The sequence below is a fragment of the Lagopus muta genome, chromosome 9, assembly GCF_023343835.1.
Source record: "Lagopus muta isolate bLagMut1 chromosome 9, bLagMut1 primary, whole genome shotgun sequence".
NCBI lineage: Eukaryota > Metazoa > Chordata > Aves > Galliformes > Phasianidae > Lagopus > Lagopus muta.
In genome coordinates this window covers 3,531,890-3,552,136 of record NC_064441.1, presented here as the reverse complement: position 1 = coordinate 3,552,136, position 20,247 = coordinate 3,531,890, and the positions used below count along the sequence as shown (strand labels likewise).

At 40.6% G+C, this 20,247-nt stretch overlaps 1 protein-coding gene across 4 annotated transcripts in view; it reads right to left on the bottom strand.

Annotated features, from left to right (window-relative positions):
* LOC125697653 (multiple epidermal growth factor-like domains protein 6) overlaps nt 1–20,247 on the bottom strand; it is a 160,449-nt gene that overhangs the window by 128,233 nt on the left and 11,969 nt on the right. For all 4 annotated transcript variants that reach the window (XR_007378898.1, XM_048955128.1, XM_048955129.1 and 1 more), the window contains exons 2-4: nt 18,758–18,892; nt 18,371–18,480; nt 16,454–16,558 (exon numbers count right to left, since the gene is read on the bottom strand). Coding sequence is in view for 3 of the 4 variants with exons in the window: in XM_048955128.1 (XP_048811085.1) it covers nt 16,454–16,558; nt 18,371–18,480; nt 18,758–18,892 (350 nt within the window). In the remaining variant the exon portion in view is untranslated. The remainder of the gene's footprint in view (nt 1–16,453; nt 16,559–18,370; nt 18,481–18,757; nt 18,893–20,247) is intronic.

The window sequence follows — 20,247 nt, the reverse complement described above, 5'->3', positions numbered from 1 at the left end:
TTGCGGGTTTGTTTTTTTGGCAATGAGATTTTTACAGTATTCTTTGGAAAACCCAGCTACAACTGTACTCTATTTAAAAATAAATAAATAACATTCTTTGGCCTCCTAACAATTTAAGTTATGATTACATCATGTGTTATGTCTGTGGCAGTTTATCAGATGGGATTCCTGCCAACCTCTGACTAGACCACTAGGAAGAGTGCAGACAGCGTGGCTGCACTGCTGTAGTCATCTTCTGGCCAATGCATTTTCAGGCATTCAAAACCATTTCCTTGCTGGGACCGACCTTGCCAGGACGAGGACCCAGCTTAAAAATAGAGGACGATCACTGCACACCTACTCAATTAAAGGAGTTGATCTAACATGCAATGTATTAAAAGTGCTCCATTCTGCAAGGAACAACAACAAAAAAAGAGGTGACTGAATTTTACCATGAAGAAGCAAATTCATTTAATAGAGAATGTTCCTACTGCATTTAATTTGAGAAATAAAAGACTCTACCTTTCCTTTGTAAGTTTTCCAAATGTTCCATTTGCCTTTTTCATCATTCAGAGACGTGGACTGTCTTTTTGCTTGGCTGTTGCCTAGCCCTACACACAAGCCTCCTGCTACACGTCAAAGCACCTAGAAAATCCAGTTCAACACTGACAAACTGAGTTCTCTATTCAGTGCTCTAAAAGATTCTAAAAAGTTCATTTTTTCCACAAAACCGATGCGAGGAAAGACTTGTCCCACAGCTCCAAACACATCAGTTGTGGTGATTCTTACATCTGCATCGGTTACGATTACACCAGCAATTGCACGTCTAGAGCTGGCTTCACTTTTTGAAGATATTAAAAAAATTAAACGCCTTAGTTTCATTATGCTATTCAGAAGCTGCTCTTGCTTCTTCTCTTTGCCAACGATCTGAACTACAGATTAATCTCATATACCATTTCCTCTTTTAAACACCTGAGCCATGGACCAGAACGGAAATTCATCCGCAGTTCCTCACACCTATTGTGGCATTCTCCAATTCTCTGATGAAAAGATTTCAGACTCAGAACAGCCTTTTATTTTCTTTAATGGCTGTAGATTAATAAAGCAGATATAATCCAGAAAGGCTTCAAAAGAAGATGTTCACTGGATAAGAACCATGTATATTTCAGTTCTGTCCAATAAAAAAAAATTGTTTTCACTCATACATGACAAAATTTATGATGAACCACTCTTGCAAACAATTCCTCACTAGAGTCTTACAGAGTCTCGACAGCACACCCATAACAAATATTACACATTCACACAGCTGACTGATGAGCATAAAAATCTGCTGTCCCTGTGTGTCTCACCAAGCCTTATCTAAACTCATTGCAGCTATAGAATTACTCGGGGAATCTCATGGAATTTCTCTTATTTTATGTCCAGAAGTAACAAGGTTTCCACTTGCCGCTTTGCCCTCCAGATGAGCAGGAATGCAGGTGTGCCAAAACCTGAACTAAGCGGTACTGGACCTGCCCAACCAGCATCTGATGCAGTGAGAGCTGGATCACATGCACACGAGGCCTCAAGCAAAAGTCAACCGGGTTCTCTCACTTGTTCCATGACGTACAAACTGGGTACTTGACAATTTTTTCCCACAAAAGGAAAACCCCCTTCCTTTTGAGCATAGATTCTGCCAAATTTGCTGATTGGTTTTCAAGCACTCCAGTCATCCCTTCAGTTACACGAAGGGAACTCAGACTGGCATTGCTAAGGTTCCTTCTGATTTATAGTGATGGAAATGAAGGAAAGTTTAGGAGCAAAGTTCACCAAAAAAAGTTAATGGCTGAGCTTACTTGTAGACAGTATTCTTCTATCAAGCTATTAAAGAAAATATGGAATTACACACAGTATGATTCCTGAACTTTAGAGCCTAACTTTGAGCCTGCAGGACAGAGGAAAGGGGACAACACTGAGTGATTAGCTCCAGCACAAAGCCAGTGCCCATCCCCAAATGATCCAGAAAGCAACCCTTCACTCACAGCTAGTCAAACTACCAATACTTTGCAAGTGAACCACAAGCAAACCAAAGTGTCAACAGCATTACATAAGTCAATAATCATTTTGCTTAGGACAACATTTACTAGTGCTTGGAAAAGCCTCTTCCCTTCCTAAAATCTATTTGACTTCTAACATGAAAGGAGTTTAGAGGAAGAAGTGACTTTTTAATATATATAAGAAGTAATGCTATAGGTTAAATTGTGGTAACCTTGGAAACAGCCTTTCTCCTCAGATGTGCCTGTGTCAATTAAAGTAATTGGGGCACTTCAGTTAATGGTGTCTAGATTTTGATGTCCAGGCTCATGCTGAAACATTAGCCCTAGAGGACACTTGGCTGAGAAATAGTTCCTCTGAAGAAAGATTCTGCTTGAAATGTTACAAGGTTCTTTTTTGGACGAATTTCTCAGAATGGTAACTGGAAAGAGAGGATAGCTTAAAGGGATGCCTTTGTACATATGCAGGATGCACAGGGGCTGGTTAGCACTAGTGAACTCATCTAGTACTTGGAGCTTATTTTATGTGTATGCAAACTAAGCCATATAAGCAAAGCAGAGGAAAACCATTTCCTTAGCTTTAAGATCTTTCGGTTTAAAAGAAGAATCAAAAGTCATCAGATATACAGATCTAGGAAACCAACTCTCTCTTCCCCTTGATATGTGACAGGCATATATACATACACACAGACCTCCATTGAAATTTATGCATCCGCTGACAGACAACGTCTGCACACAGCAGGGCCACAAATATCAGACAGTAGTACCTTCACTAAGCATCTCACGTGATCCTAAATTGGAACAAAACTACAGAATTACCACTTTGACACACTTGGGTAGAAAAAAAATCAAGAGGAAGTGAATTTCAGAGAGGGTCTACAAGCAGCTTTTTCCAGTATCATTATACTTAGAAAGAGCAGAACTCATTTTTTCATGAACTTATTTTGAAAGCAACACAGGCGCCAATCAATCACTCAGTTCAGTGTCATCCATCACCAGCTTTCTGCAGAGATGCACATGCATTTTTCTGAAATGGCTTCTGCTAAAGCATATCTTTCTAAGACCCCATTTCCCCTTTGCAAAAGAAGGCATCAAATCAACAAATCAAAGAAAAAAAAAAATCTTTCTCCCCCATACGATGTTCTCTGGAAGAATATTGACACAGTTTTTATACTTAAGAGGGACAGATATTTTGAAAAAATATTTGCTCATTTTTTATGTAAATTACCCTATGACAGAAACAGTGACTTTTAGCAGAAGTGGTTGCTCACTATGCAAATGGTAAAGCGAGGAGAGCACATCTAATATTTGTCCTTTCTCCCTCTATCGAGAGGAGAGAAAACAGAGAAGGAATTAAGCAAAGTTTGTGAAAAAGCTGTCTAAATAATGGCCTGAAAAGATTATTATTGGCTTTTTCATTTGTCACACACAATAATGACAGAGGAAATGAAATGAGTCAGTCCAAGCCATTGTTTTTTTTACGTTAAACATCTACTTTAAGTCAAAGCCTGGATGGTCCCAGTCTGTCAAGCTGAAAGACTAAAAACGACCTGGGCTGAGGTGACGATGTTATATGCTTTGATATTGTTAATGTACAAAGGAAAAAGCAGCCCGAGGAGGGCAGTCGCTGAGTCAGGACTGACGTGTGCACTCACTGTCAGCAAAGGAAAAAAGATCAGAAAAATCACAATCCAGAATTGGCCGCCACATCGGTTGTTTCAGCCTCTTTGAGATTTGAAGTCATTTATGTGAGAAATCTGTAATGGAATACGGAATAACTCGATCAACAGGATTTAAAATGAGAAGTGTACAAGTCTGCAGTGGAACAGCTGCCAAGCTGGACTTGGGACAGCTCAATTCTACACAGACATTTTTCAGTTTAAAGAGTACAGTAAGTGAAATCCTGAAACATTACACCTATAAAACAGTTTGGAAATATGCTGCAGTCCTCAGTAAAACCAGCAAAGGTATTGCAAGTTTCAACTTGTAACTTATTACAGCTTGAATACAGGAAACGTGTTTTGGTCACTGAAAAAATACAAAGAGGTTTTCTGTAATGGTTTGTTCTTATAAAGCAATCGCTTGTGAGAGCGTTCTCATTCCTAAGATGTGAGGAAAGGGCCCACTTCTCCTTCCACTGACAGAAGCTAAGTTTGACATTCCTATCAACAGGAGCAGAATTGAGCTGTGAATCTAAAGTTGCATTTAAACAATTGTCACTTTGCAGAACAAACAACAGAAACTTCAGAGTCATTATTCATATAGGCTGAAGTGAGATCAGCATTGTGGTGGGTTGAGTTTTTTGGGAATTACAGGAAGCAAATGAGTTCCAAACAAATAGATGGAACACAAGGAGGAGTAAACACTAGAGAAGAACAGAGAGAATAACGAGATCCCATCTTAAGGACTTTCTGTAAGTCTGACCTGGGACATTGCTGGGAGACAGACATCCCTTGGATCTAGGAGCTGTGCTGGCCAGGCCGAGATAGCCCAGCTGCAGGCATGTGCAGAGCCAGGGACGCGTCACACTGGGCAACATTTTGGTCTTTTGTTTCATCCATGAGAATAATAGAAGGGACAAAGACCATTGGGGGTTCATTCAGTACTGCCAGAGGAGATGAAGTTGCATGTATACTCAAAGAAGAGCAACAGAGATCTTCAGGTACATATAGATTTGAATTTTGGCAACACGTTCTGGATTAGAGCAAGAGCAAAACCACTCTCTAAACTTGAAGATAATCACAGAAGTGAAGTACTGTTGCCTAGCCAACCCTACAATATGGTACATTTTCTCTCAGGCTATTTGTGCAGGCCTCTGCAGTCCCAGCCCTCACTATCTCTAACATTCAGTATTTAGTTCACTTAAACTACGTATAGAACGATAAGTCATGAAACGTAGGAGTGCCAGAAGATAATCTGCACTACCATTAATTGCTACACAAGTACATCAGAACTGTCATGAGCAGTGATACACCAGGCATAACAAGCATTCTGAAGTCAAACTCCCAGTTTTACTCTGATGCAGAAGGAAGGATGCTGATGACAGATGGGCAGAGTACAGCAAGTCATTGGGCCAAAATCCGGACTAGATGGCTGTAGCTGCATCTCACTGCCAAGACTTGAAACCTCAGTTTGCATCAGAAACCATCAACTTCCTGGATTCAGTCAGGAAAAAGAAAATCTATGAAAAGATAATCAGTCAAATATTAAGAATATGTATTAACCAATCATCCACTCTGCTGGCTGCTCTCCCTACTTTTCTGCTCTGGTTCAAGGCTGTTCCCATTGCCTACAAAGCCCCTGATTTATGTAATTGTGGAACTACCACTCTGTACCAATTAACATCATTATTCACTTAAGGAAAAGCTCCCTTACTTGCTTCTACCCAGACTATTTATCCTCTCTGCCTGAGCTGGTGCACACTTCAACCCTTCTAGGTTGACTGGACATCAGTTCAGAGTCACTGGACAGAAAGGGTCAGGAGTGCCTCTATCTCCAGTTAAAAAAAATGATTACTGAAGACGTCCGTAAAGGCCTGTGAAAAAAAATCACATCATTAAAAGTATGCTACAATCAAGTAAAACAGCAAGATGAGAAAGCTTTAAATTGGTCTCATTACTGGCAACTTGTCTAGACCTATTCTGCTAGTCAATACCAACTGGTCAAGATAAAAACAATGCTCAGTGCATAACAGCTATGAAGTTACCCACTCACGTAGCCTACAGTCACTACTGTTATGGGAAGATTGGCACATCTATCAAGACAGATAGTACATTTTGTAGGCAAACGTTTGTCATCATTGCTTGTTAAGAACCTAACAGGTTTCCTGTTAGCACTGGATAAAGTTAATGATGACCCCACAAAACCTTTGAAATGGTGACATGAAAGTGAACCTCCCAGACTAAAAAGTCTTGTTTAGAAATACTAAGTCTGGAAATATTATATTGGAAGGGAATGAGTCCAATGCAATAAATCAGGAGACTGTTACTAAACAACTGCGTCAAGATGAAGACCAAAAGAAACTCACAGCATTGTACCCAGTGAGCTGTACAGACAAAACAAACTGTTGTGGGTCAGCTGGGCTCTGACCTTCAGTCTAATGAACTGTATTTCAAGCATTCAATTTCTGAATGCCACAGCACCATGCTGCCTTATATTCTCATCTGTTTATAAACATGGAAGTATTACTCCAGCAGGCACTTTCCTCTTGGTGCTACAATATGTCTATTACAAAGAAAGGAAAGATCCAGGTACCAAGTTTGCATTTTGTAAAGCTTTATGTAAACAAACATGCAGAAAGAGGCCATGAGACCAATACACCAGGTGGTAAGGAAAACTTCCACTGAGAGAATATTTATTTCAAGAACTTCTGGTTAACTGAACATGTGAAGTCAAGAGACACATACTGTCCAAATATCTGCTTGAACAGTGTTTCTGGACTGATACCTAAAATCTCCTGTGAAATTTCAGTGTGTTTTTATGCTTCACACACTTTTTAAGTCAGCTGTTAGCTTTCCCCTTCACCTCCAACACGTTGCTCACATCCCATTACAGACTGATCACATTTCATTTGTTGGTGAACTCAGGTTTTATTTGCCATCTAATTTTCTTGAGAACTTATGACAAAACATTAGAAAATGTTTTTAGCACAGTTAATTCGTTTTTGAGGGGGCACAGCCTCCTCAAAAAAATTCAGAATATTAATCACATACACAGCAGTTCATCAGAAGACACTCTGCTTTATTGTGCACGTCAGAATAAGCGATAACGCCAAGGGGCTAGCAGGATAATGAACAACTGCCACGAGAAATGGATCACTGCACAAAGCCATCTGAAATACAGCAATGATGGGGAGAGCAATGCTGAGCTGCACCCACAGTTTCTGCTTTCCTCCATCGCAAGTTTGCTTGGTTAAACCAGGGATGGAACACGAAATCAACTGTAACCGAGTTCTCTAGAGATATCTCTAGAGATGTCAAGTACAAATCCACTTCAACCACCGAATATACAGTCATGCCACAGGTGAATTTGCCCTCCAAGCAAAGAGTTTAGCAAGTCTTGTTCATACATGCAGTTATTTCACAGTTAAGCGTGCCCTCTGATGAGCTTCAGACACAATGTAAAACTGAAGTAAAATGACCACAAATGGAGATTGATCCTTTACTATGCCAGAGTCATAAATAATTCCAAATTCAATTCCCAAATACCTTCATATAGAAGCTATGTGAAAACCTAGTAGAGCAGATTTTAAACCAGACCTTCAAAAGTGGTTCTCCAGCTCATAATTAACCACTAAGCAGAGAAATCAGGGAAGAGTGGATTGAATTGAACTCTCAGCTTCCTTGATTGTGCAAAGATGCAGAAGTGATGTACTTTATAGCCAAGCTTTGAGACCATCACCTACATAAACAGTCCTTCAGTCTGTGACACGGTGAGCAAACAAGGCTATTCAGCAGTTCAGTAAGCATTACACAGTTTCAAGAATATATCCATCAATGTTCCAAGATGAGGAAAAAAGTATTCAGGAGGCTTAACATATTGGGTTTCACTGTTGATTTTTTTTTTTACCCAGTTATAGCTTCTATTTTGTAGCATAAATGCAAAATTGGAATTTAGAAGAAATAATAAAAGGGAGGGGTGGTGTGAGGGAAAACAAAATCACATTTTTATATGCAGGTACATTTCATGCTGAGGGACAGCTGTGTAGAAAAAGGAGATGGAAGGATAGCTGAAAGATGAGTCCTGAAGTGTCCACTGAAATGGTCTATTTCCCCCCACACCCCCAGCCCATCATCACTCATCTTTTGTCATATATTAATAGGATTTATAGTATTTGCAAGTGAAGTAAAGGATGTAAAACAGTAACAGATCAGCACTGCCTCCTCCAAATCCTGTCAGCTTTCCTGAGCTCCAAACAGTATGAGATTACCTTGAAAGAAAACAGATTCAGGCCAGCAACCCTGAACACAAAAGCTGTATTGCAGAATGGCTGAGAGAAGCAATTGCCCATGAATTCTTGTTGAACCCAAAGCAATTAGATTTTACAAAAAAGGAAACAGTTAGAAATAAGCCTTCTGTGAAAGGATAGGACTGACATCTTTACCACCGTACCCTACAAGTGATGAATGCCATCAGAACACCTCAATCAGCTTAAAAGAAAGAAAAAAAGAATGGCAGGTGGCCCTTAAACAAAGCTGACGTTACCCACTTTGGTTGTACTTGGAACAGGTTATTAGAAAGCTGCTGAAGAAGCAGAACATAATCTTGAATAGCTTGAATGCAAAGTTTTAGTCACAACTTCTGGCTTCAGAAGCGGTGAGGACACGAGAAAAAGTGAACAGGGAAGACAGGAAGGACAACTGAGACAAGAAATAGAAATGACAGAATTTCAGAGAATCACGGGAACAGAGGGCTTCCATCTCCTGAGAACATTTTATCTGCAGCCTTCTCATCCCCTGCAGGAGGTGACAAAGCACAAACAACAGATACCTGTCCAGACAAATAAAAGCCATGCTCAGTAAGCAGCATATTCCTGCATTTCTAGAGCTTGCTATTATTGAAAAGGAGAGAGAGGGATCTAAGAAAGTGCCTAAAAATTGTTGTGTAGGATAGCTTTGAAGCACATAATATAGAATGTGAGTTATTGTTGTAGGTTTGCGTGCCCAGCAAAACATACTTTAAGAACACAGCTTATTTTCAGAGAACAGTGAGCTTCACATTAGTCAGAAAAATAAAAACAGATTTCCAGTATTCCAAACCATTAATCCTCTCAGCATTGAGGAGAGCATGGGAAGTCATATCAGGAAGGATTTGCGATCAGTGATGCTGAAAAGTGACAACAGGGAGCATCCGAAGTGAGCTGAAGGCTGTAAGCTGTGGAGTTTGTACTGCACAACTATAATCCTTTTAGAGACAGCAGAAAGCCCTTCTGAACAGGGGAAACCTAAGTACAAGCAGTTAAACTTACTGCACCCACAGTTAATGTGTAAATCTAATGAAGTGACAGATTTGCCTTTCCAGGAGAAAGGAATTCTAGTTCTTCAGATGTAAAAGACATCATGCTGAGTGGTACCAAAACAATCAGGTTTGAAACCAAGCCTATGATCTGTACCAAACACAGAATTCCACATCACTTAGAGCTGCTCTTGTTCCCATCTGGGTTGGAAACTACTACTTTCTCCCAGGCAATTGGAAATTCCCGTTACAGTTTTCCAACACTCAAATCAAATTCTAGGAGAACTGGAAAGTATCAACAAAAAAAAACAAGAAGATATCTTTTATAACAGCTGCATTATTTACACATGCTGGAACAGGTTGCCCAAGGAGGCTGTGGATGCCCCATCCCTGCAGGCATTCAAGGCCAGGCTGGATGTGGCTCTGGGCAGCCTGGGCTGCTGGTTGGTGACCCCAACTTCTCAGCTGTATGGAAGTCATTCAAACGCTCACATCACTGTACAATGCATTTGGTGATCGGATATTTTAGGGCTTGTTTGTGAATAGCTGCATATTTGCAAACAGAGTAAAATACAGCATACCTGACATACCTGAGCAAGTGCCAGAGAGACATAAAAAACAAACCTCGCACTGCAACCTCCCTGGGGAAATCTTTGTTCATTTTAATACTTGTTCTGTCAGCTGTCTCTGTGAATGACAAGGTTTTATCTCTAATGTGAATGGCTTTGAAGGCTACTTGCATTATCCATTCTTCAGCAGCTGCTGCTGAAACCACGGGGTTGCAGACTTATAATTAAATCCAGCTGCCAGGACTGTGAGTTCAGTTCTATCGAAGGGAGCAGCAGTGCTGAGTGGTTGCTGGCAAGATTCTGCCTCTGTTCCTAGACAATGTAATTAACTCTTTTGCCTCTTTTAGATGAAATAAACATCAGCACTAAAGAATGTGTTAAATGACTAAAATTGTATTTATTTACAAGAGTTCTATTGCAGTCATTAAAACCAAGAAAAGAAAACTCTAGGTAGATGATGGCCCAGAGCAGATAGCTCTTCCCAAAAAAGCACTCGTAGGACACCCAAGGACAGGACACAGGATGGAAAGAGTTTCCTGCAGGGCACATATTAACTGATCTACTCTTAAGCCTTAAAACACAGACTGCAGAATACAGCAAATATCAATACCCAGTTTGAGAGAACTGCAGGTGAGGTATGGCAGACTGAACCACAGGGCTTCCTTCGAGGGCAAAATCATCTCCAAAGCCCAGTGCCCATGACTAACATTGCTTATAGATAGCCCAATCTTGACTAAATAGCTGCAGATGTACTTTTAGAGTATAGCTTTGTTGTAATTTTATTTTTTCCAGTCAAATGGTTCATATTCATGTGTCAGCAAAAAAGTTAGCTACCTAAACTTGACTCTCTCATTCACAGCCCTTTAAGTGCTGCTCAAGGAAGTCTCTGCTTTTGTGAAGAAGTGACTGAAAGCTTCTGAAAAAACACTGCACAGAAATAGAAGCAATTGGCAGAAACACTTCAGAACAACATCACCAAGGTAGGAAGTAAAACATTCATTTCAGCTTCGTTTGTGAGGAGTTGCTATTTGTACCTCTTTGGAAACACGCAGCAACCCAATCACATCTGAGGACTGGTGAGAAAGCCCAACAGAAGCCAGAATAAAGGTGAATTTGCTCTCAGGTGGTTATACTTAGGTTCATTTACTTTTGACATCTGTTTGCTGTTCCCTCCTGCCTGCCGCTAGCACTAATGGCTGCAAAGCCCAGGCATGTCAGCAAGATGGGCTGATTATTACATCCTGTCATACCTAGGTGGAAGCCAGTTGTGATTTTGCTTTTACCATCCCCATTTTAAAATGACAAAGCTTTTATCTCTAAGCTTTTTTAGTGGCTTTTTTTAAAGGGCTTTTTTTTTTTTTTTTTAAACCTGTAGAGGTTCATATCTTCCCAATGCAGAAAGGGGTTCCCAAAGACTGCAAAGATGAAGGTGAGATGCATGCAAAGAGAGAAGTGAATGCAGGGAAAGGGCAAAGAAGGAGAAATGGAAAGGTTGGAGGAAGCCACGCTTTTGCTTTTTAAATCCTTTATGAGGTCCTGCTTGCAACTGGAGTTAAATCTCTGAATCAACAGCTATCTGTCAATAGAACAGATAATGTCACTTTATCTCATCCATAACTTTTTCCTTGAGAGATAACGGATAGCTTGGACCTTCTGTGCTATTTTGTGCAGTAAAGTTGTCTTTCAAAAGCATCTGCACGGAAGAACTTTTGACTCATTTCTGTCCTATATTTCTAATCAGCCCTGGCATTTTGTATTTAAGTCCAACTTTACCTCTGTATTAATTTGTGACTATATATGCATATAGTTTATTACTCAAAGCACAATCTGTTTTAAGTACCAGACTATCTATCAGTTGCCAAAGGAGAGAAGACATTAGAGAATGGGATGTAACCACAGGATCGAAAACAGAAGGCATTTACTCACTGTCATCAGATGACTTCCTATGAATCTACATGTAGGAGCTGACATTGTACATTAAAAATGGATCCTAAATAGGGGAAAAAAAAAATAAAGCTGTGTTTTCTTTCCTATTTGAAAATATTTAAAAAGCTGATACGAGGTTTGTGTTTGCTATATTAAGGATTAGGTTTAAAAGCAAAAAAAATAAGAAATCATTAGAAATTTGATCCAGAGATTTTCAAGGCAATTAGGTCACTGATGTGCTGGAGCTCTCCAACTTTTCACCAAGAGGAGAATCTGCTCAAAGGTTATGTCAGAAGACTTCATCATGTCTCAAACGTCGTTCAAGTTGGTAAATTAATTAAGGACTGAGAAAGCAAGACAGTGTTTTTCCTGCACATAAGATGAGATCAATTACTTCTAAGCAGTGTAGGATATAGCAGGAAAAAACAATCAATTCAGTTCACTAACTATAAATAGCTGCTCTGATTAATATACTAATTTTAAACACCAAAGGTATGTCAGCATACTTTCTCTTGCTAATACTTTAACTACATAAAACTGCCTGCAGCATATAGTTTTTAATGCTGTGCCTGTCCAAATTTGCACTAATAAAGCATAAATTAAGATTGTGCACTAGAAAAAGCCAAATTCCATCCACCATTTTTCCCCACAGGAAAAAGCATTCTGAAATACTTAAATAAACATACCTACCTAACACTGCTTCTCACAGTCAGTAGGAGTGACCATGTTAGGTGCCAAGCTTGTGACATCGCAAGGCAAGAGCTGGCTCTGTGTCCAGCCTGCTGCATGGCTCCACTGAAAAACTGAGTATCCCTGTCCTTCAGTTCCAGTCAGTTCCTTCCCTCGAAGGATTCTAAACAACCTCCACACAAGTAAAGGCAGCAAAGCACCAACAAAAGGTATTTCCTTGTGCTGCTCCTTTCCCCTATGCTCACACAGCACAAAGGACGTGCCAAAGTCTACTGTGAACATCTGATGAAACACCTTGCTACCTGCAATTGTGCTTTAATAAGGCATATTTTTAAAGTTTCACTACTTTGAAGGGCTTTGGATCCTAGATCTGCCTTGCAATCAACTGCACCACATAAGCAGACAAAGAATTAATCTACCTTCAAAACCACAAATATGATGTAGTTCTCCTGGGAAAGATGAAATCTAAAGGCATCACTGTGGGTGACAGATCCATGGCACTTTAGGTTTGATTTTTACCATTTTAAGTGATTTCAAAAAGAAGCAAAATGAGTGGCACAGCCTTATGGATATATATACTGCCCTGTAAAGCTTATCTAGGTCCTCAGTCTCACAGAAGGAAACACGCATTTCTCCAAGAGATGAGTATTATGCAGGAAGAGCATTCATCATGCAACTCCTAGAGATATTTACTAGAGAAATAGAGAAGGAAACATTCACCATGAAAGAGTATTCTTAAGTTGCAAGAAGATCCATCAGGCTTCATACCATTTCATTCAATATTTATAAAAAGTGTTTTCTTTAACTAGTTCTGCAGTGCAAACTCTTATCCATCCAGAGTAGGAGGTGCTCACAGTTGTTTACTAAAATCTTTATACAGTTCAATACCTTAATAGTGTGTGACCAAAGTCAAGGAATAGATTGACAGCTAGTCAATGAACTGATAAATATCCATCACATAAGCATTTCATTTTAGCTAACCGTGCAGTGGACATTCTGCCTCTATATACACATTCCAATGCTATTATCTCATGCTTAATTACTTAGGTCTCAAAGCACTTTACAAAGAAATGAACTATTATTATCAGCACTTCACACACAAAGAAATTGAGGCACGGCAGTATAATTTGCCAAAGTTATTGAATTCATATCCAAGGTCAGTGACAGGTGAAAAACAGCTCTTATCTCACACATCAAGCAAGCACTGCATTCATAGACCACACTGCTTCCCAAGCATGTAATATTTAGCAATTTACATTAGCTAGTGTAAAGAATTTAAGTTTCACCTGCATTACAGCAAGTACTGCACTGTGAAATTGAAGCATCTGTACTTTGAGTCTGTAAGACACTGGAATATTCCATCCTTGCATTCAGCCTTTCTCCAATGATTAAGACAGAAAATCTCACTTTGTGAGGAGTCTGCCTTGGTTGTCCCACACCTGTTTTTAAACATCTGAAAATACCCATCTTCTCAGAGATGCCCAATTTTGGTCACCTTGCCAGTCACAGTAGCTTTTTGCAAAGTCATTGTAATGGAAAGCTTTTGCTTTGGTCAAACCAACAAAGCCTGTTCCTTTATTTTGTGCATTAATATCAGAGGAGGAGGAACTCCAAAAAGCAATAAACCTTTCTTCATCAGATCTCAGTTTAAGAGTCAAAACTAAGGAGGGAAGTTACTCCTGTTTGTAGAACTTGGAATGCTCTCACTAGCTGCATGTCCAAATACAACTTCCAAGTCTGAATTAAAAAAGCTAAATCAAATTAACTCATTTCTAAGTCCAGCTCAGGTGCCTGAGATTACCAGGACAGCTAGCAAATAACAATGAAACCAGCACTGAAGCTGATTTAATTCTTGGCACTGGGTTTTGTTAATTATTATTACAGGTTTTCTGTCCCTTTTTCTGGGCTCAAGAGAAATGAGAATCTCAACTTCTGAACAAGTCAAAAAAAAAAACCACAGCTCGTAAGTTTATATTGTAATTGATATAAGTCTATTATTACAAGACAAATTGCAACAGACAAAGAGAGAGACAGCTCAATCTGTTACTGAATCCTTGTAATGGCTATATGAAGAGCTCAACCATTTCACTCATAAATCTTCCTACTAAGTTTTTATTGCTGCTCGTGTGGATAAAATAATAAAACTTTGAGGTATACAAGAGATGCAGTAATGCATCTCTTCTAGTCACAATTACATGGAGTTTGTTACAGGAATCATAACCTTCTCAGCATCTAATCAGAAATAACATTGTGCTACAGGCTGCTAAAGCACCCTGAGAAGTCATTAGATTTGATTGTGACAGTTGTGAATAATCACCTCTGCTGCACATTGTTGTGATGCAGGGGGCCATCGTCAGTCATCCCCAACGATCTGCCACAAACTTTCTGTGGGACAGACCATGCAGAGCACATAGCAGCTGGATCTCCAGGAGGACGACCTACTTACTAATAAACTTAGGGGCAAACGTTAAATGCAACAGAGGAAAACAGATCAGGAAGGTCTTGAAACGTTTCCATTTGTTTGTGTGGGTGTTCTGTTGTTGTTCTTGCTTGTTTTTTTTGTTTAGTGGGTCTAATTTTAATTAACTCTCCTCTTTTTGTTTTATTTTTCAGTAATGTTCTCTCTGTTGTCTGTAGAACACAATGCTAAGCATGGTGATCATGAAGAACACTTACATATACTAAACTTTCAAATCAGCTGTCAGTGCTGAGCAGCAGAAGCAGAAAGCAGGTGAGCAGAGGGGCTGAAGGGTTAACAGATGGGATACTGCAACAACTCAGAATGCAATCAAATGAGTGTGTTGTCAATTGCTAATGGATTTTCCTCTAACAGGACACTGAGAGGTGGCCACAGCACCAACAGTGGCCAATAACCAGAGTTACCAGAAAGGATGCCATAGTGTAACGCCATTGCAATTAACATATCTAGATTATATTCAAGAACTGTACTTTATGGTCTGACACTCATTTGATTCATTGAAACCTCAAAGCCAAAGCCTTTGGTAGATCACCTTGTCCTGTATGTTAAGTGTAGGAAGGAAAATTATTTATTTTCCAGTAAAGCTGCAGGGAGGATAGAGGAGATTTAATGACCATTTAAAAAGCAATGTGCTACAGTTAAGTAACACAGCTGCATTAAAACTCAGGCTACCTAAAACGGCAGTGCTCCAACTTCAGCCAGAAAAATAGAATAAAAAGCCCTTGGAAAAAGCCCAGATGCTAAGGCTGCTAGCTCCACAGAACATTTTCTTTAGTTTTGTTTGCAACAAATATGATATGAGCTTCACAATCATCTGACTGGAGATGCCTGCAATGGTTAAGAAGCCTTGCACTCTAAATTACCTTACTTTTGTTAGGCAGGTGAAATGTCCATGATGTTCTTTCAGAAGAGAGGTTTTTCCCTTCAGAATTTAATTTATAAACGCACTCCTGCCAGGCTGCGATAGCAGCTACTGTATAAACCTGAAAATGATGACTGCTGAAATTCCATTCAAAGCCTCGGAATCAATAGAAAGCAGACAAGCCACCAAGATAAAGTTCCACCCGACTGCAAAGAGCAAGGACTGCAGGATGCCTCACTTTGTTTCTGCAGTGTCCGCAGCCACCAACCTGTGAAATAGAGACTGCACAATCTCATTTCAGGCCGAAAATCTGACCTCTGCTATCCGCGTGCTACGACCACATAATCTGCTGTTAGAAGTGCTTTAATGCTGTAGGTATTTCCAGACAACAGAAGGAAGACTCAAAAGTCTAGTGAAGACAGTTCAGAATTTGCTGAGAAATACTGCATTTGGTTAAAGCTTCTTACATGGGCTCCATAGAGATTCTAATCCTGCTTACCTCGAAGCAGCAGCTCTACATAACAAAGCAATCTCCATTGGTGTCACACTGGTTCATACCAAGCTACGTGTAAACTCATGTATTTCTTTCCTGCCCGTACAGAGAACCACTGCTAGGGTCTGCTTAGCTGAGTAACACTGAAGGCAGAGGTTGAAATCCTGCAGCCTGGTGTCAGAAGTTTCATTGTGAAGGGCTCTGCATCATATTTGTTTGCTTACAAATGAATAAATGTTCTCTATGACCAGGGACTGGAAAACACAAACATGTTGCAATAATGCTTGCTGACTTTTCCAACAGGGCTGAGAAGGAAATTGCCATGTCTGACACTCTTTGCCCCAATCACAACAGCCAAGGGTAACAAGGTATTTCTGTTTATAAGTGTTCCTCTATGTGCATTTTACTCAAACAGGGAGCAACACTGTTCATCACAGATGCATTTGCAATGGTTGACATTTGACTCACCATACTGGCAGTGAGGACCCTGAAATCCTGCAGGACACTGGCACACGTGAGGTCCTTCTTTAGAACACTTCCCTCCATTGAAGCAAGTGTCAGCAGCACACAGCACTAGAACAAACAGAACAAAGCAGAGTGGGTTTTGTTTGTTTTGTGCCAAGGATTCTCCACAATTACCTCCTCTTTTCATAGCCTACTACAACAGAACATCCAAATAAAATGAAAGTCTTTTAAAATCAGAAACAGATATTTGTAATGTTGATAGCATTAAATTTAATAGAGACTGAATATGAGCCAGCAGTGCGCTCTGGCAGCTCGAAAGGCAAATGGGATCCTGGGCTCCATCAGGAGAGGGGTGGCCAGCAGGGACAGGGAGGTGATTGTCCCTCTCTACTCGGCTCTTGTGAGGCCCCATCTGGAGTACTGTGTCCAGGTGTGGAGCCCTCAGTACAAGAAAGACATAGAGATTTTGGAAAGGGTCCAGAGGAGGGCAACTAAGATGATCAGGGGGCTGGAGCACCTCCCCTATGAGGACAGGCTGAGGGAGTTGGGCTTGTTCAGCCTGGAGAAGAGAAGGCTGCGGGGTGACCTCATTGCAGCCTATCAATACCTGAAGGGAACCTACACCCAGGAGGGGAGTAAACTCTTCAAAAGGGCTGACAACAGCAGGACTAGGGGAAATGGTTTTAAGTTGAAGGAGGGAAGATTTAGGTTAGATGTTAGGGGGAAGTTCTTTACTAGGAGAGTGGTTAGGCCCTGGAACGGGCTGCCCAGGGAGGTTGTGGATGCCCCGTCCTTGGACGTGTTTAAGGCCAGGTTGGACGGGGTCCTGGGCAACCTGATCTGAATATGTATGTTGGTGGCCCTGCTAGGCAGGGGGGTTGGAACTACATGATCCTTGGGGTCCCTTCCAACCCGGGTGATTCTGTGATTCTGTGATTCTGTAATTCTAATGAAAATAAGTCTAGGGCAACGTGGTTTTACCTGAAGACACTTCAAAGGTAGAAAACAATTTCATAGGACTCAATGTAGAATGACAGAAGGGATGAACTGCTGAAGGGCAATGCAGCAGTGGGCAGACAGCACCAGGGTATTAGAAGATGTTATGTATGTCTGAGGAAATGAAGGTACTTTCTTTCAACTCAGAATATTATTCACTTAGAACAGCTTAAATTCCACCTCCTTGAGCCAAATTTGCTAAGAGTATCAAATGCAAAAGAACACTGTGGCTACCTTTGTGCCTTAAATGATCTGCAACAAGTCTCAGCTGCTCTTCAAGAAGAAAATGATTCTGTATTGCCACCAGTGCTCAAATATGTGACATTCCTTTATGCCAGAGACTAATATGCAGATTATAAGCATGCCTTTGACTTCTTGCAACAGAAGAAACACACACTAAACATGCAGATTCACACTGACACTAATAGGCTCTCAGGTGGCTGGATTTTGTTTTGGTTTTTTTAAGAATAAAGAGGAAAAAAAAACAAAAGCAATCTCTGAATGCAGTCCTCAAGTTGGTAGAAAGATTAAAGATACATAGGAACAGATGCTTGCTTTTAAACTGCAAACACAACCATTGATGAAAGGAGCAGCAAAAATAAACAGTGAGTAGATTGTCTTTTACTGATGTCTTGTTAACAGTGGACAAAGTGCTTCCCAACCATTTCAACTTAATTCCATGTTTCAGTAAAACATCCAGTCATGCTTAAGAATTACTGATAGGAACAGGCTCTCATCAGATGGAGAACCTCAGGGTGGAAAGATAACTGCAGCTTCTTCTCCATTCATAGATCACCTCTTCATAATTAGAACTCCCAGTTATAAATAGCAAGAAAAATCTTTCTAGAAAGAAGATGCAGAAAGGCCCAAGGATATGATCTCTTCAGTCATTGTTCTGTCACAGTTTTGCCATCATCAACTTACTATGCAAGCAGCCAGGTTCGCTGTTGTGTTGAGCCCACCCAGGGCAGCACTTATAGACAGTCTGGTGCTCCATTCTGTACACCTGCTTGTACACAGTGTAGTAACCAGACCTTCAAAGAGAATCAGTTTGAGAGAACAAGTCAGCTTATTCACATATCAGTAGCAGAGTACAAAATTGTGATTTAAAGCTAAGTCAAGAAGGCCATGACACATCCAAAACACTCAAGTCACATTTTCCACCCAGTAACAGACTTAAGGACTCAGCAAGATGTGATATGGCCATAACCAAATTGCATATATCTCAGGAGATTACACAGACTGAACTCTCAAAGTACAAAGAAACTGCTTTCAATGTCAGTACCAGAACTCATTTGTATCACTAATTACCTCCTCTCGTATCCCATGCACCACCTCCTCCCTGTGCAGCCCTGTTTCCACATCTTCACCATGCGGCTGAAGGCCTGAACACATGGCTGTTGGTGCCCCACCAGCACCAGCTCCAACACGGGGCAGACATTTGGCCTTTGGGGAAAGAAAAGAAAAGAAAATCATCACATTTCATTCTCTCCAATGCAATATCTGAAAATCTGAGAAGAACATACAGAAAGCTAAGCTACCTGCAACAGTTAAGAGTTAGAAACATTACTAAAAATACTGTGGATCTGTGACTTTTTCCACCTTGAACTGATCGCAACAAGAGAGCAGCACCCATCAACACCCGACAAATCAGCCCAGAGAATTCAGCCTGGCAAGTGTCACAGACCTGAACAGAGCCAAGATTTCATTACTGTTTTGGTTGCATAAGCCACGAGCAGGAACACAATCCTGGTAGCAATTTTTTTGCACAAGAGCTGGCCTCTGAACAGCTAGGCCAGCAAAATGCAATTGCACCTCATTCCCAGAAAATGAGACCTGCAGTGCCTGAGCAGGATGTGATGGACGACTCAGCACTCTTTGCTGTCCATAGATAACAATGGTCTTTCAGATGAGGCTCTGCTGACAAAGGGTGGTGCCTGGTAAGCAAAAAAGCTGATGGCTGAGGTGAGGAAGCCTGAAAGGCGCTTGAGGCCATCCATGCCTGTGCTAGAAATGCTGGGAGCCCCATTGCTCCTTATGGAGCACACAGCAACCACTATCGAGCTGACAAAGCAGGGTAGGAACAGGCACTGACCTCTGCAGAGCAGCTACCAGATAGCCAGACCGAGTATAAATAATAGAAACAGATTCTGCCTTAGAAAACAGCATGTAAACCGAACAAAACTTACAATGAAATTCAGGCTGTACAATTCAATGGGAGCTGCTCCATTGATTCAAGTGCAGATAAGATGTATCTAAGCAATTGTTGTGGGAAAAGGGCATTCTGTAAGAGCCCCCCTCTGCTATCTGCCTCCTCAGGGAAGCATATGAGATTTGAAGAGGAAGCATAGCTGTTCCCTGCTGAGGATACCAAAAACAGCAAGAGCAAAATAAAAGTGTTGCTTTGTAGGATGGTATGTAATCCTCATCCTGCTACCAAGCTCTGGTTACAAAAGGACTGAGGGTTTTGCAGAGATGCTGCCAGCCTTGCTTTAATTCTATTCCTGGTGTAAATTAGAAAGTTCTGAATAACAGAAAATAATTCTGCATAGAGCATACCAAGTCCAGCTGAAGCTACAAAGTTCTTTTTGGTGACTTTCAATACAGTGGTCTCGTGTAGCAACACTGAAATAAAGCTATTTCTGGAATAGCATGCAGACTGCTAATGTAATAATTAAGCTCCATCAGAGCAGTGAGCTCTAGCCACAGAGCCTTTGCAAATGTAAACCTCTACGATCAAAACACAGAGACAAAACCATGAACTTTGTATATCTGTTCTCATTTAGCATTTGTAAACATGT